Source organism: Lolium perenne, chromosome 5 (genome assembly GCF_019359855.2).
Source record: "Lolium perenne isolate Kyuss_39 chromosome 5, Kyuss_2.0, whole genome shotgun sequence".
Classification (NCBI taxonomy): Eukaryota; Viridiplantae; Streptophyta; class Magnoliopsida; order Poales; family Poaceae; genus Lolium; species Lolium perenne.
Window position 1 is genome coordinate 171,349,134 of NC_067248.2, and position 12,069 is coordinate 171,361,202.

Genomic DNA, 12,069 nt, shown 5'->3' on the forward strand with positions numbered 1-12,069 from the left:
GTGGGAGCCTAGAAACTGGACCGAGCAAGCTGGCGCCGAGGAGCATTCGCGGTTGTGGTCCACTTCTAGAAGATGGAGTCATGAATCTGGACGGTATAACTGACCACGTGCCAAATGTTGATAAATTGCGTGTTGGGCTGTACATGCTCATGTCATCTATTTTCGTCGCATGCTTTATTATATCACACCAGATAGCTATTCAATTGCACAATTAAATGGTGCATATCTGTAGCATCACAATTAGTTTCTTGTTTAATCGTTCCAACCAAGCATCCGATTTTCTGCCTAATCGTTTTCAATGACACATTTCCAAAAAAAATGGTTCGACAGCTCAAATCTGCTATTTTCATCAAAGTGAAAACATAAATATTTTGGAAAAGTTAAACCACACCGATAGTACTTGCACGAAAGTATCAAGAAAAAGTTGACGAAATTGCTAAATATTTTCCTTTTACCCCTCTCTCTACGGCAGGCTCTCTCGGCACAGTGAAGAAAACCTCGAGGCCCCACCAGCCATAGACACAAAGGGACTCAGCGGACTTTTGGGTCTTCATAAATAAAAAAACCAAACAAACCCGTTTGCTTTCTTGACCCCGTGTCCGGCGTCCTCTCTTTCTCCGCACACCAAACAGAAAACCCTCGTTCAGCAGCGAGGGGGGAGAGAAATTCGAGCGGATTCGCGAGGGCGAGACCTAGGGGATCCGTGGAGGAGGCGGGCGGGGGCGATGGTGGAGGTTATGGCTCCGGAGAGGCAGCTGGTGGTCGCCGTGGAGGGGACGGCGGCGCTGGGGCCCTACTGGCCCGCCATTGCGGCCGAGTACGTCGAGAAGATCGTCCGGTACGTCCCGCGGTGACTTCCTGTTTCTAGGGTTCCGGGTGTGGGATTTCGGTGTGTTTGTGTGGTTGAACTAGCTGGTGGGGAACTCGAGCTCTTTTTTCGTGACCCCCGATTAGGTTTTTTTGTGTGTCCAAACTGCGTAGTAGAGGTGGGGGTAAGTTGAGATGGAGTTTTTTTTTTACTCCTGACTTGAGTAGAATGGAGTGTATGTGAGGTGAACCACCGTCAGATTTTATCCTGTTCAATAATCGTATTTAAAGGAAAATATTTCTAGCATATCACTAATACATGATTTTGTTTCTGAAATTTTGCAGGAGTTTTTGTTCAGCTGATCAGGTAACTCCCCTCCCGATTAATCACTTGTGACCCGAATTCTCGATTGGTACATACCATTCCTTGAGTCCTGTCAAACTATAACTTAATTCCTGATGATCTCCGCAGAAGCTTGCGGCGGTACCGCCTGAGCTCGCATTGGTCGTCTTCCACACCCATGGACCTTACAGCGGTACGATTTTGATATCCTCTAATCCTCCATGCCCTAATCATTTTTTTTGTCATGGTTCACTCATTCATCACAAAGTTTCATGTTTAGGTCTGTTATCAGATAGGTAACTTATGAAAAATGTGCTCCTGTTGCAATGCAGCTTTTGTTGTGCAACGCAGTGGTTGGACAAAAGATATGGATGCTTTTCTGTCATGGTTATCAGGAATATCGTTTAGTGGCGGAGGCTTCAGTGAAGCTGCTATTTGCGAGGGTCTTTCCGAAGCGCTGATGGTATTGACTTCTTCTCAAAACATAACATTCTCTAGCGTTTGCTTTATCGTACTTGCTCACATAGTTCGTTCTAAAACCTCAGTAGTGTACATAGTTTCGTAGTTGAACAAATAATTATAATGAACTGCACAAAACAAATATTATTTTACCTAAAGTTTCTTTAGTTGAGCCCATTTTTTGCAGGACATTTCCTGTCAGCTGGTAAAGGAAGTTTTCTATTACTAGAGAGTTTTAGTTTGAGTGTTTGACAAATAGTTCATGCTTCTAGAACTCCTTGTAGCTGATGGTACGGTTCCATTTTTTGTACGCTATGCGCTTGTTTTTCTCCACGCTAGGGCGTAAGCACTGGATGTAGTTAGCGTGAGCTTCTTAGTATTGCCATTGCCATTGCCATTACTGTCATTACTTTGTTATTATATTTTCCAGAAAGTCAATTTGTACCTTTGTACTGCCATTATTTCGCATATGGGCCATATTCTCTTCTATTTGTTATTGCACAAAGCCATGTTTTGGGTGAGACCACATTCAACCACTTGATTGAAATCCCGTTATGGCGATGGTTTACCCCTGGACAATTGAACTTACGGAATAGACAGAGCAGTAGTTTCTCTCCTGTACCGTCAAACTTGTTTAGGAAACTGGCATGTTACCCAGATACAAGAATGGAGTACAATCAGTAGATCAGAGATTCAATTTAATTTCTATGTTTGTACCCTTGTTAGTATTTTTAAGCCCCTGGAGCGGTGTTTGCCATTTTCTACAAACTGATGGCATCTTACTATGTTTTTCTTCAAACCTTCATCCATGAGTCAGACGTACAAATTCTTTTCAGTATATACTATCACTTATCTATATTTTTTTTGCTTTGTTGTTGTTACCATATTTATGGCCATGACACTGATTTGTTTTTTTAAATCTATTTGACTAGATACTTCAAGGCAGTTCTAGTAACAGCCAGAATAATCAAAACCATGAAATACAAAAGCATTGCATACTTGTTGCTGCGAGTAATCCTTATCCGCTCTCTACACCTGTCTATCGTCCTTATGTTCAAAGTAGTGATCAAAAAAAGAACAATGAAGCATCAAAGGAATCGTGTCTTGCTGATGCTGAGGCTGTTGCGGCCTCATTTGCTCAGGTGCTGTACAAACACTACTAGCTTTGCATATTATTGATTTCCTGTATTTGATGAACTGCTAAGCAGCACTTGGTTGGATCTAATTAATATTATGGATGCAGTGCTCTGTATCGTTGTCGGTAGTATCTCCTAAACAGCTTCCAACCCTGAAGGCACTATACAATGCGGTAATCATCATTTGTTGTTTTGTCAATCTTAAATAAATTCTTTGAAGCTTCCACTCATATGCTATTACCATTTTATGATACCTTCGTTGATTCACTATTCTAGCTGATAGTATTATACTTCTTGATTTTGACCTGATCAGAAAAAAAACTTGAATAAACATGACCATGTGAAATTGTACTTTCCATAGTAGCTCGCCCAATAGCTTGTGCCAGTCTACTATAGACGTTCTTCTAACTATGTATGGTCTTAAACTTCCCCTTCTTAGTCATAGTTTGCAAATTAAAAACGCTTCAAGTGTTGTTCCACATAACCTTTGTTGTAGGTTACAAAGATAAAAATCCACCCACGTCAATTTCGTTAAATCACTACCTCCGTTCCTAAATATAAGATGTTTTGGGAGTTCAAATATTTAGGAATAGATAAGAGTATTTAGCAGACCAGGGGAAATTTCAAGGCAATGCCTTTCCATGATCTCCATATTTCCCCACTTTAATCATGTTAGGAACCCTAAACACTAACTTAAATGATATTAAGCTGACCTTTGTTATCTAGGAACTTAAATGTTAGGCAAAATGATGAGCAGTTTGTTATCTTTAGGAATGGGCACTGAGTACTGATACTCTTCATATTTATTGCAGGGAAAGAGGAATCCTCAAGCTTCTGATCCATCGGTTGATCATGCAAAAAATCCACATTTCCTTGTTTTGTTGTCTGAGAGTTTCATGGAGGCTCGGACCGCTCTAAGCCATTCTTTACCGGGAAACCTGGTCCCGAACCACACCATTACAAAAATGGACATTACGCCTGCAGCTACTGTGCCAGGACCAACTTTGAATGCCAATTCCTCAGGTTGAACAACTTCTAACTATACTTAGCTTCACTGTGAGATTTTTTAGCCTTGGGTTCTGACCCCTATTTGGACAAAACCTTGTGGATTGTGCTATTTTCGAGAAAACACAAAAAACCTTTGTGGATTGTGCTATTGCTATGCTGTTTCAACAGAAGGGACAGCGAGAAAACTTTTAAAAATAGTTAATATGTGTTCGTCCTAGATTAGTGTGAAGTTGGTTTGCTGCAATTTGGTGGAAAATGAACTTCGAAAAAAGCTCCAAAATATAAGGTGTATCGCGTAGAACCACTCACTTTGACATTTTTTTACGGATTTGATTGCATTTTCTTAGCTCATGCAAAGTCCTATATTTTCTCAAAGCAATAATTCAGGGGTAATCTTGCCCAAAACTCGTGTAACTTGCCCTCAATGTGCGTTTCTTAATTTCCGTGCCAAAAACTATACACCCTATATCTAGGAACGGAAGGAGTATTCAGTTTGGGTGGAGTATTTCTGATTTCCTTTACAAGCTCCAGTTATGATAACTAAGGCCCCATGTAATGTTGCATTTTGTTCTTTGCTTCTGTGATATCATGTCATTGTCGCCCCACCAAATCATGATGACTAATATTATTAATATCTCCAGTGAATGGATCGCTAATTGGCCGGCAACCGACTGCAAATGTTAAAGTGGTAGGCTTAAAAATATACTATTATTTTCTGTATATATATGCCTTTCACTCGTATCTTATCTTAACTATTTGCATTTACAGGAACCAACAACTATACCAGCAATGGTTTCTGCACCTCCATTTTCCCATATGACACCCATTTCAAATGTTACTTCACAAGGGGTGACAACAATGCAAAGTTCTTCACCATCAATTATTTCGCAAGAAACAAATGTTGCAAATGAAATTATGCAAGAGCATAAGCCTTTAATAAACCCTATTCAGCAACAAGTTCGGCCTGGTGGCCCAGCAAATGGCAGCATCTTGAACACTCTGTCACAGCATCGGAATTCTTTACCAGGAGTTACCTCAATGGGAACTAACATGGGTGCAACACCAATACAAGTGCACATGGCAAACATGATATCTAGTGGCATGACATCAACTCCTCCTGTCATATCTTCTATGTCTGGACCAGTACAACCAATCGGTGCTCAACTCGGTTCTTTTGGATCGAACACTTCTACTGTATCTGGCATCTCAAATGTTGCTGTATCATCTTCTTTGGCTAACATGCAAAACAACATGCCTCCTATGGCACAAGGTGGTCTGATGACTGGTTCTCATGGTGCACAATCAGGACAAAGTGGAATTGGTACGAACCAAAATATAGTAAGTAGTATGTCTTCTACGCCTGCAATGATGCCAACACCAGGGATGGCCCAACAGGCAGGAGTGAATTCTCTTAGTGTGAACAACAATTCTGCTATGAATATGCCTATGCAGCAGAATCCTAATGGGCAGCAACCGTCGAAGTATGTCAAAATTTGGGAGGTACAGATTCCAGCTTGTCTTTTATACTCCTTATGATAGTACTCCCTCCTTGCCAAAATGTAGTGCATATAACTATTTTCAGAACTCAGAAGTCAGACGATGTAAAGTTTGACCAAGTATGTAGGAAACATCTACAATATCAAATAAATGCTATTAGATTCATCATTGTGTGTACTTTCATATGGTATACATTTGGTATTGTAGATATAGATAATTTTCTCAATAAACTTGGTCAAAGATTACATTGTTTGACTTTTGGAAATACTTATATGCACTAGATTGTGGAAAGGAGGGAGTATGCTAAATGTAATGCAATGTTTTAAATATTGGTAAATGGTTAGTGAGTAACTATCAGCTTGTAGGGCTGTTATGGAATGTACCTTGAAGTTACTTTAGCAAAAAAGTAAACATTTATGCTTTATGAATTAGAATTTCAAGCAGAGAACTAGACAGATAATCTCTAGATCTCTCTTATATTGTTCACATGAGGTCATATACTCTACGGAGGTTTACTTATATGCCACTCTTAACTAACCAATTTTGAGATATGCCACTCGCAATTGATATTCTAGTAACAATGTTTGTTCTTTGAGAAATTAAACTGGAACCATTTTCTTCCAAAAATGCCGCTACTGAGTGCTTGACTGCTCGTTCTTCGCTATATGCCAATTCTATGATGGACAACCTAAGACTAGACCATAATGCTCTTCCTTCTCCCTCCATGTATTGAGATTATTATGTTATATTTAAAGAAAAAAAATTATGTTTATTGTTTTTATTTGCAATTGTTTATGGAGTTTTCATTGGACACGGATTTTCCTCCCATGTGGGTCATGTGATGCACATGTACCTTCTGAATTTCATTATCCTACATTCGTGTATATCTATGATGTTTGGGCCCTATATCTCTAAACTGGAAAGGGAGTGAATTCTTTGCGAGTATATTTACTTTTCCTGGTGTACTTTAAGTATCAACTCCTGAAGCAAGTGTGTTACATGTGAAATTGAAATATGCATTTCTATAATCATGTAAATTTATATGCTATGCACACTGGCATCATCAAATCTAGAAAAATGTATCGAGTCATTGAAGACTTCCCTTTTTGGATATAACCTAGTAACATGTCATACTTCCCTTTCTTATTGCTGAAACTATTCTTGGTGATGGATGGCCAGGATTGTTTTCCCTTTCAACTCTAGAGGGGCAAGTGCTTATTTTAAATTTTATTTCATGATAACACTTTAGTAGCACCATGTCAGGTCTAGTTTGTATTGTTAACTTCTATTCATCTTCATGTCGTCTCTGGCGTGTTTGCCTGGTGTACAGTACATGATGTCTTTCTATTCATATTTCAGGGAACTTTGTCTGGGCAAAGGCAAGGACAACCTGTATTTATTTGTAAACTTGAAGTAAGTTTCTATTTGTTGAACTGACACTCCTGATACAGCGACATTATTTTCCTGTCATTTCATCTATTGTGTTTTTAAATGGAAAAGACAGTTGACAATCCGTGCGTCCAGATGGAGTTATATTTCCCCCTTATTTTCTGCTTGGACTGCGTTGTTCATTAGCGCATATGTAATAATTTGATCATTCATGACAATAATACCTCTTTAGAATGTTCTCTTTTCTTGAGACTGTCAGACTGTCCACTGGTGGTTCATTAATGCGTATGTAATTTGATCATTCATGACACTAGCTATTTAGAGTGTTCTCTATTATTGAGACTGTAGGAAGCTCAATGCTTGGAGTTAAACAAACTGTTTTTAATGTAAAGAGCAGCGGAGAGCCCCACTGTGGATTATGTGCATTGGTAATCAAGATATAGGCATTCATCCATAGGATCGAAATTGAAAAAATGCAAACAAATGTTTCCTAGGATCTACAAGATATGAAACAATAACATCTCTAGTTGAGGAAAATATATCCAAGACATATGAAGATGGCTTCGAAGAGATTTTAATACTCCCTCCGGCCTAGTGTTCTCTATTATTGAGACTGTAGGAAGCTCAATGCTTGGAGTTAAACAAACTGTTTTTAATGTAAAGAGCAGCGGAGAGCCCCACTGTGGATTATGTGCATTAGTAATCAAGATATAGGCATTCATCCATAGGATCGAAATTGAAAAAATGCAAACAAATGTTTCCTAGGATCTACAAGATATGGAACTATAACATCTCTAGTTGAGGAAAATATATCCAAGACATATGAAGATGGCTTCGAAGAGATTTTAATACTCCCTCCGGCCCCAGTTAATTGTCGCGGATGGAGCACTAGAGGCTGACATCTTGTGAATGGGACACGCCAAGTAATTCGGGCCGGAGGGAGTAGAAAAAATGTTCAATGTTCCAAAACCTTAACTTTGCAATGAGACCAACTTCATCCACATTAAAATTCTTACTTTATTAATCCTCGTGTGAACTTGGTCCAGAGAAACTCTGTTTAGCATACATTCGTTTTTCTAAACCTGATAAAAGTTGGTGAAGTACGACACATAAACAATGTTACATGGTTTTGATGTACACCTTCAAATCTGAAACCTATTTTTACAGTGTTGGACTGCGTTATGTAATTTTTCTATTCCTCTAACTGTTCATTTTGTACCATATTTATCTGCATAAACCATGTTAATATTATTACATTTCTCACGTTAGCATATGTCTTGCAGGGTTACAGGAGTGGGACAGCGTCCGACACGTGAGTTTATAAATTTTCACTATAGTTCATATTTTGTGATGATTGAGATTGGAATATTTTATAGCTAGCTGCTGTTGTCATCTTGAAAAGGAATAGTTTTGGCAGAAAATTATTTTTTAGTCCATAGCATGGATGGAACAAGCACCCTCCTTGTGAAATTCATTCTCATTATACTACCATTCCACCTGTAATACACATCCTGTACTTTCCGGGAACTTGTCTGCACACATCTTAGAGCAGCTATATGATTGCGCAGCAAATTCAAACCAATATATAAAATGTGTTCTTACTTTTTCTCCTTGAGTTGTGTTTTATACAGTCTAAAGATTATACTGTCAGTCTACCTATAGAAACTGAAGCTGTATTTTCTGTATGCAGACTTGCATCAGACTGGCCAGAAACAATGCAGATCGTGCGCCTTATAGCCCAGGAGCATATGAACAACAAGTTTGTCTTCCAACTAGCCCATACTTTTCATTGTTCAAACCGTCCCATGACTACATTATCTAATAATGTGATGTTCATAATATCTTTCCTGCTAAACTTTTGTTGTTTGATCATGTAATTCTACAGGCAGTATGTTGGCAAGGCAGACTTTCTAGTATTCCGGACATTAAATCAGCATGGGTTCCTTGGACAACTACAAGAGAAGAAACTGGTCAGTGACTCACTGCATGTTTTCGCCTATTAGAATATCTATGATCTCATTTTGAACTGCTTTTCGTCAACCATCATTTCATACATTTACTTATTTATTTAAATGTTCAAGTGGTTTTCTTATTTCAGTGTGCGGTGATTCAGCTACCTTCACAAACTTTACTGCTGTCAGTGTCTGATAAAGCTGGGCGCCTCATTGGAATGCTGTTCCCAGGGGTATGTTGACAACTAATAGAAATATTAACACTATTTATCTCTCTGTTTTCATCAACACAACTTTCTGCCGTGTTTCCCCCAGGATATGGTGGTATTCAAACCACAGGTCTCTACTCAGCAGCCACCGATGCAGCAACAGCAGCAGCAGCTACAACAGCAGCAGCACCAGCTACAACAACTGCAGCATCAGCAACTACAACAGCAGCACCTGCAAATGCAGCCGCAAGGCCAACAACTTCAGCAGCAGCAAATGCAACAGCTGCAACAGCAGCAGATGCAGCAAATGCAACAGCAGCAGCAGCAACAACAACAACAGCTGCAGCAGCATCAAATTCAGCAGCAGCAACAGCTGCAACAGCAACAAATGCAGCAACTCCAGCAGCAGCAACAGCAGCCTCAACAACTCCAGCAACAGCAGCAGCCTCAACAACTGCAGCAGCAGCAGCAGCAACTCCAACAGCAGCCTCAGATGGTGGGCACAGGGATGGGGCAGCAGCAGTTCATGCAAGGGCATGGTCGGGCAGTGCAGCAGATGATGCAAGGAAAGATCACGCCGCAGGGGCCAGGCAACATGTCTGGGGGAGGCTACCTATCTTGAAATATCTCATGCCATCATAATATTATCTAGGCCAACTCTCACTCTACTGGTCGATGCGGCTCTAGGTGTTACCGGTCTGTGAGACAAAGACTGATCACCGAACTCCTCTTAGCTTCACACAACCAACTATTGTATGGTGGTTTTATCTTTATGTAAAAAGTCATGTAGGGAGTTTGCTTATTGCTGATGTCTACCCTGTAGCTGATGTATGTGATGATGATCATGATGTTGCATTTGTTGTGTGGGCATTGCGGCTGTGTGAACTTATTTTGTTCTGTGCACTTGTGCTTCGACGCCAGTATTTATAACCGGTACATTGTTTATGCCTGCGTGCCACCTCTTTGGAGTTGGATCCATCCTTTTTGCTAACGTCACAGTTCAGAACCGGAGATGGACAGCTCGTGCAGGTACAACAATATGGCATACGCATCCACGACATAAGATACTCTTCTATTTAGGATTGGTTGCCTGCATCGTCTTGGATAGCGCAGTATAATAGATCTTAGATGATTAACGGGACCTATAAACGGGAATGATTTGCTATGTTACATTTTCTCACTGTTGGATTTAACATGGAATTCATGCTTCTAGTGAAGGTGTCTAGGTCTTTGTCGCCAAAGCTCGCCTGTAGCATCCTCTTAACTCTGGCGACCTCCATGGAGCCTGTGCCTTTCCAGATAGAGCCACCCCGCAACGTGGAACCTATGGTTTCGCTGCTAGAGTTGCCTCGCAGCTAACATGAGACTGCCATGACAATCTTGGAGCTCTACCATCGGATCACAGTCGGGGTGAGTAGCTGCCAGAATTAGAAGACATGCTTCGTATGCAATATATGCATGTAGACAATGTCGCAATGAGCCACCAGATACCATCGGCCGATCAGCTTGAGCGACCATGGGGCCCCAGACGGCGAAGGAAGAGTAGCGCAATTCCACCGCCATAGAAAAAAAAAAGTGTGGATAGGGAAAAGCCTATGGAGCAGGAGCCCGGAGCCCGTGAACGATGGTGCCCATCGTTTTGTTCTACAGCAAGAATGATAAGAGCATCTCCACTCATTGGCCCTCCCCATGCCGGATCCGGCGCTATTTAGCGCCGGAAGGATGAAAGTTTCGGCTTAGGGAGGCCCAGATTCCTAGCGGCGTGCCTAGGGAGATTTAGCGAAAGCGGTGATAATTTGAAACTGAAGCTTCCCGCTACAAAAAAAAGGAAAAGGCCGAGTTCGACGATCATAGCCCAAATACTACAGTTCCACAAGTTTGACGATCAATAGAGCCAAATACTACAGTTCCACGCGATGATGTCGTGCATGACGTCTGAGTCACCTGGCATTCTGGTGAACACGGTGGCTGCGTCGGCGCCAACAGCGCCCTGGTAGGATGAGCTTGCCCCGTGCTTGAGCCGAAGTGTAGAGGACCGCCACGCAGGTAAGCTGGTGAAGATGATCACCCATTTCTCCAGAAACAAGGTTATTCTGCCTTGGGGGGTCTGATCTTTTTCATCACAGGCCCTCGATGACATAGGCATCCCCAATGGGCCTGCCGAAGATGGTACCCGGGGTTTATTGAAGGCCCACGACCCGAAGGATAAGAAGATTCGGAAGCCCAAGATACTATTAAGGAAGATTAGAGTTGTATTAGGAAAGGATACTTGTAATCTTGCGGGACGGGTTAGAAACCCTCCCGGACTCTGTAAACTTGTGTATTACGAAACCCCTCGGCTCCACCTCCTATATAAGGGGGAGTCGAGGGATAAAGAAAGGATCGAATTTACTGTCAACATAACCCTAGTTTCATATTCGTCGAGTACTTTTCGGCTGAAACCTTCGAGATCTACTTGCCCTCTACATCTAACTAAACTCTAGTCTACAATCCGTAGGCATTGACAAGTTAATCCCTTGTCAATTGGCGCCGTCTGTGTGATTTAGAGGTTGCAAGGAGCTGATCTCGATGGCACGTCCAGAATCGTCGACTTCGTCGGTAGCAAGCAATGCGATGGATCGAGGTAAACATGAAAAAACTGATCTAGTCGATTTTATTCCTCACCCGCCCTCCTGTTTGGATGCATGTGCGTATCTGGAGGAGCCCATCGTCATGACGTTCGGAGAATTCCGATTTAGCGTCAACAAGGAAGGATCTTATCGTCTCGAAGTTCCGATCTCGTCGGAATCTTCAGCGATCGATTCTGACTTTTCATCAAGTGATGAAGAGTTTTCGTCGCCACGCTTCATCAACACCAAGGCAAGCGGAAAGCTCGCCAAGATCTTCAGTGACACATCCTTCGGGTCGTCTGCGGACTCCTTTATAAGCAGCGACTCCGATAGCGTCGACAGCTTCAACTTCATCGACAAATCTGCTGCCATTGGAAAGGTCTTCACCAAACTTTATGATGGTGTCACCAATCCTGACAAAAACTAACACTCAAAATATCATCAAGTCTATGCAATTGAGGAGGCAAACCGAACAGAACCAGAGACGTCAGAGGCTTTCGACGATTTGGGAAACCCATACGTCGATCCCGCTGATCTCAGAAGAGGTCTAGGCACTAAATATGTCGGGTCTTCACCTCGTGAGAGAGTTCAACTCCCGCAAGCAGCGTGGGATAGAGCCGCAAGAGCCATGGACGGTTCAGAACCGATGACCACAACAGC

General features: G+C 41.6%; 1 protein-coding gene across 1 annotated transcript; it reads left to right on the forward strand.

Moving 5' to 3' along the window:
* The first annotated feature begins 584 nt into the window (after positions 1–584).
* LOC127300613 (mediator of RNA polymerase II transcription subunit 25) lies at positions 585–9,745 on the forward strand. Its single transcript, XM_051330751.2, has 15 exons — positions 585–838; positions 1,153–1,174; positions 1,280–1,343; positions 1,483–1,613; positions 2,542–2,751; positions 2,853–2,918; positions 3,558–3,768; positions 4,395–4,441; positions 4,522–5,253; positions 6,610–6,663; positions 7,923–7,951; positions 8,330–8,398; positions 8,525–8,609; positions 8,738–8,824; positions 8,907–9,745. The coding sequence occupies exons 1-15, from the start codon at positions 726–728 to the stop codon at positions 9,420–9,422; spliced, it is 2,436 nt and encodes an 811-aa protein (XP_051186711.1). The 5' UTR covers positions 585–725; the 3' UTR covers positions 9,423–9,745.
* Positions 9,746–12,069: the final 2,324 nt, after the last annotated feature.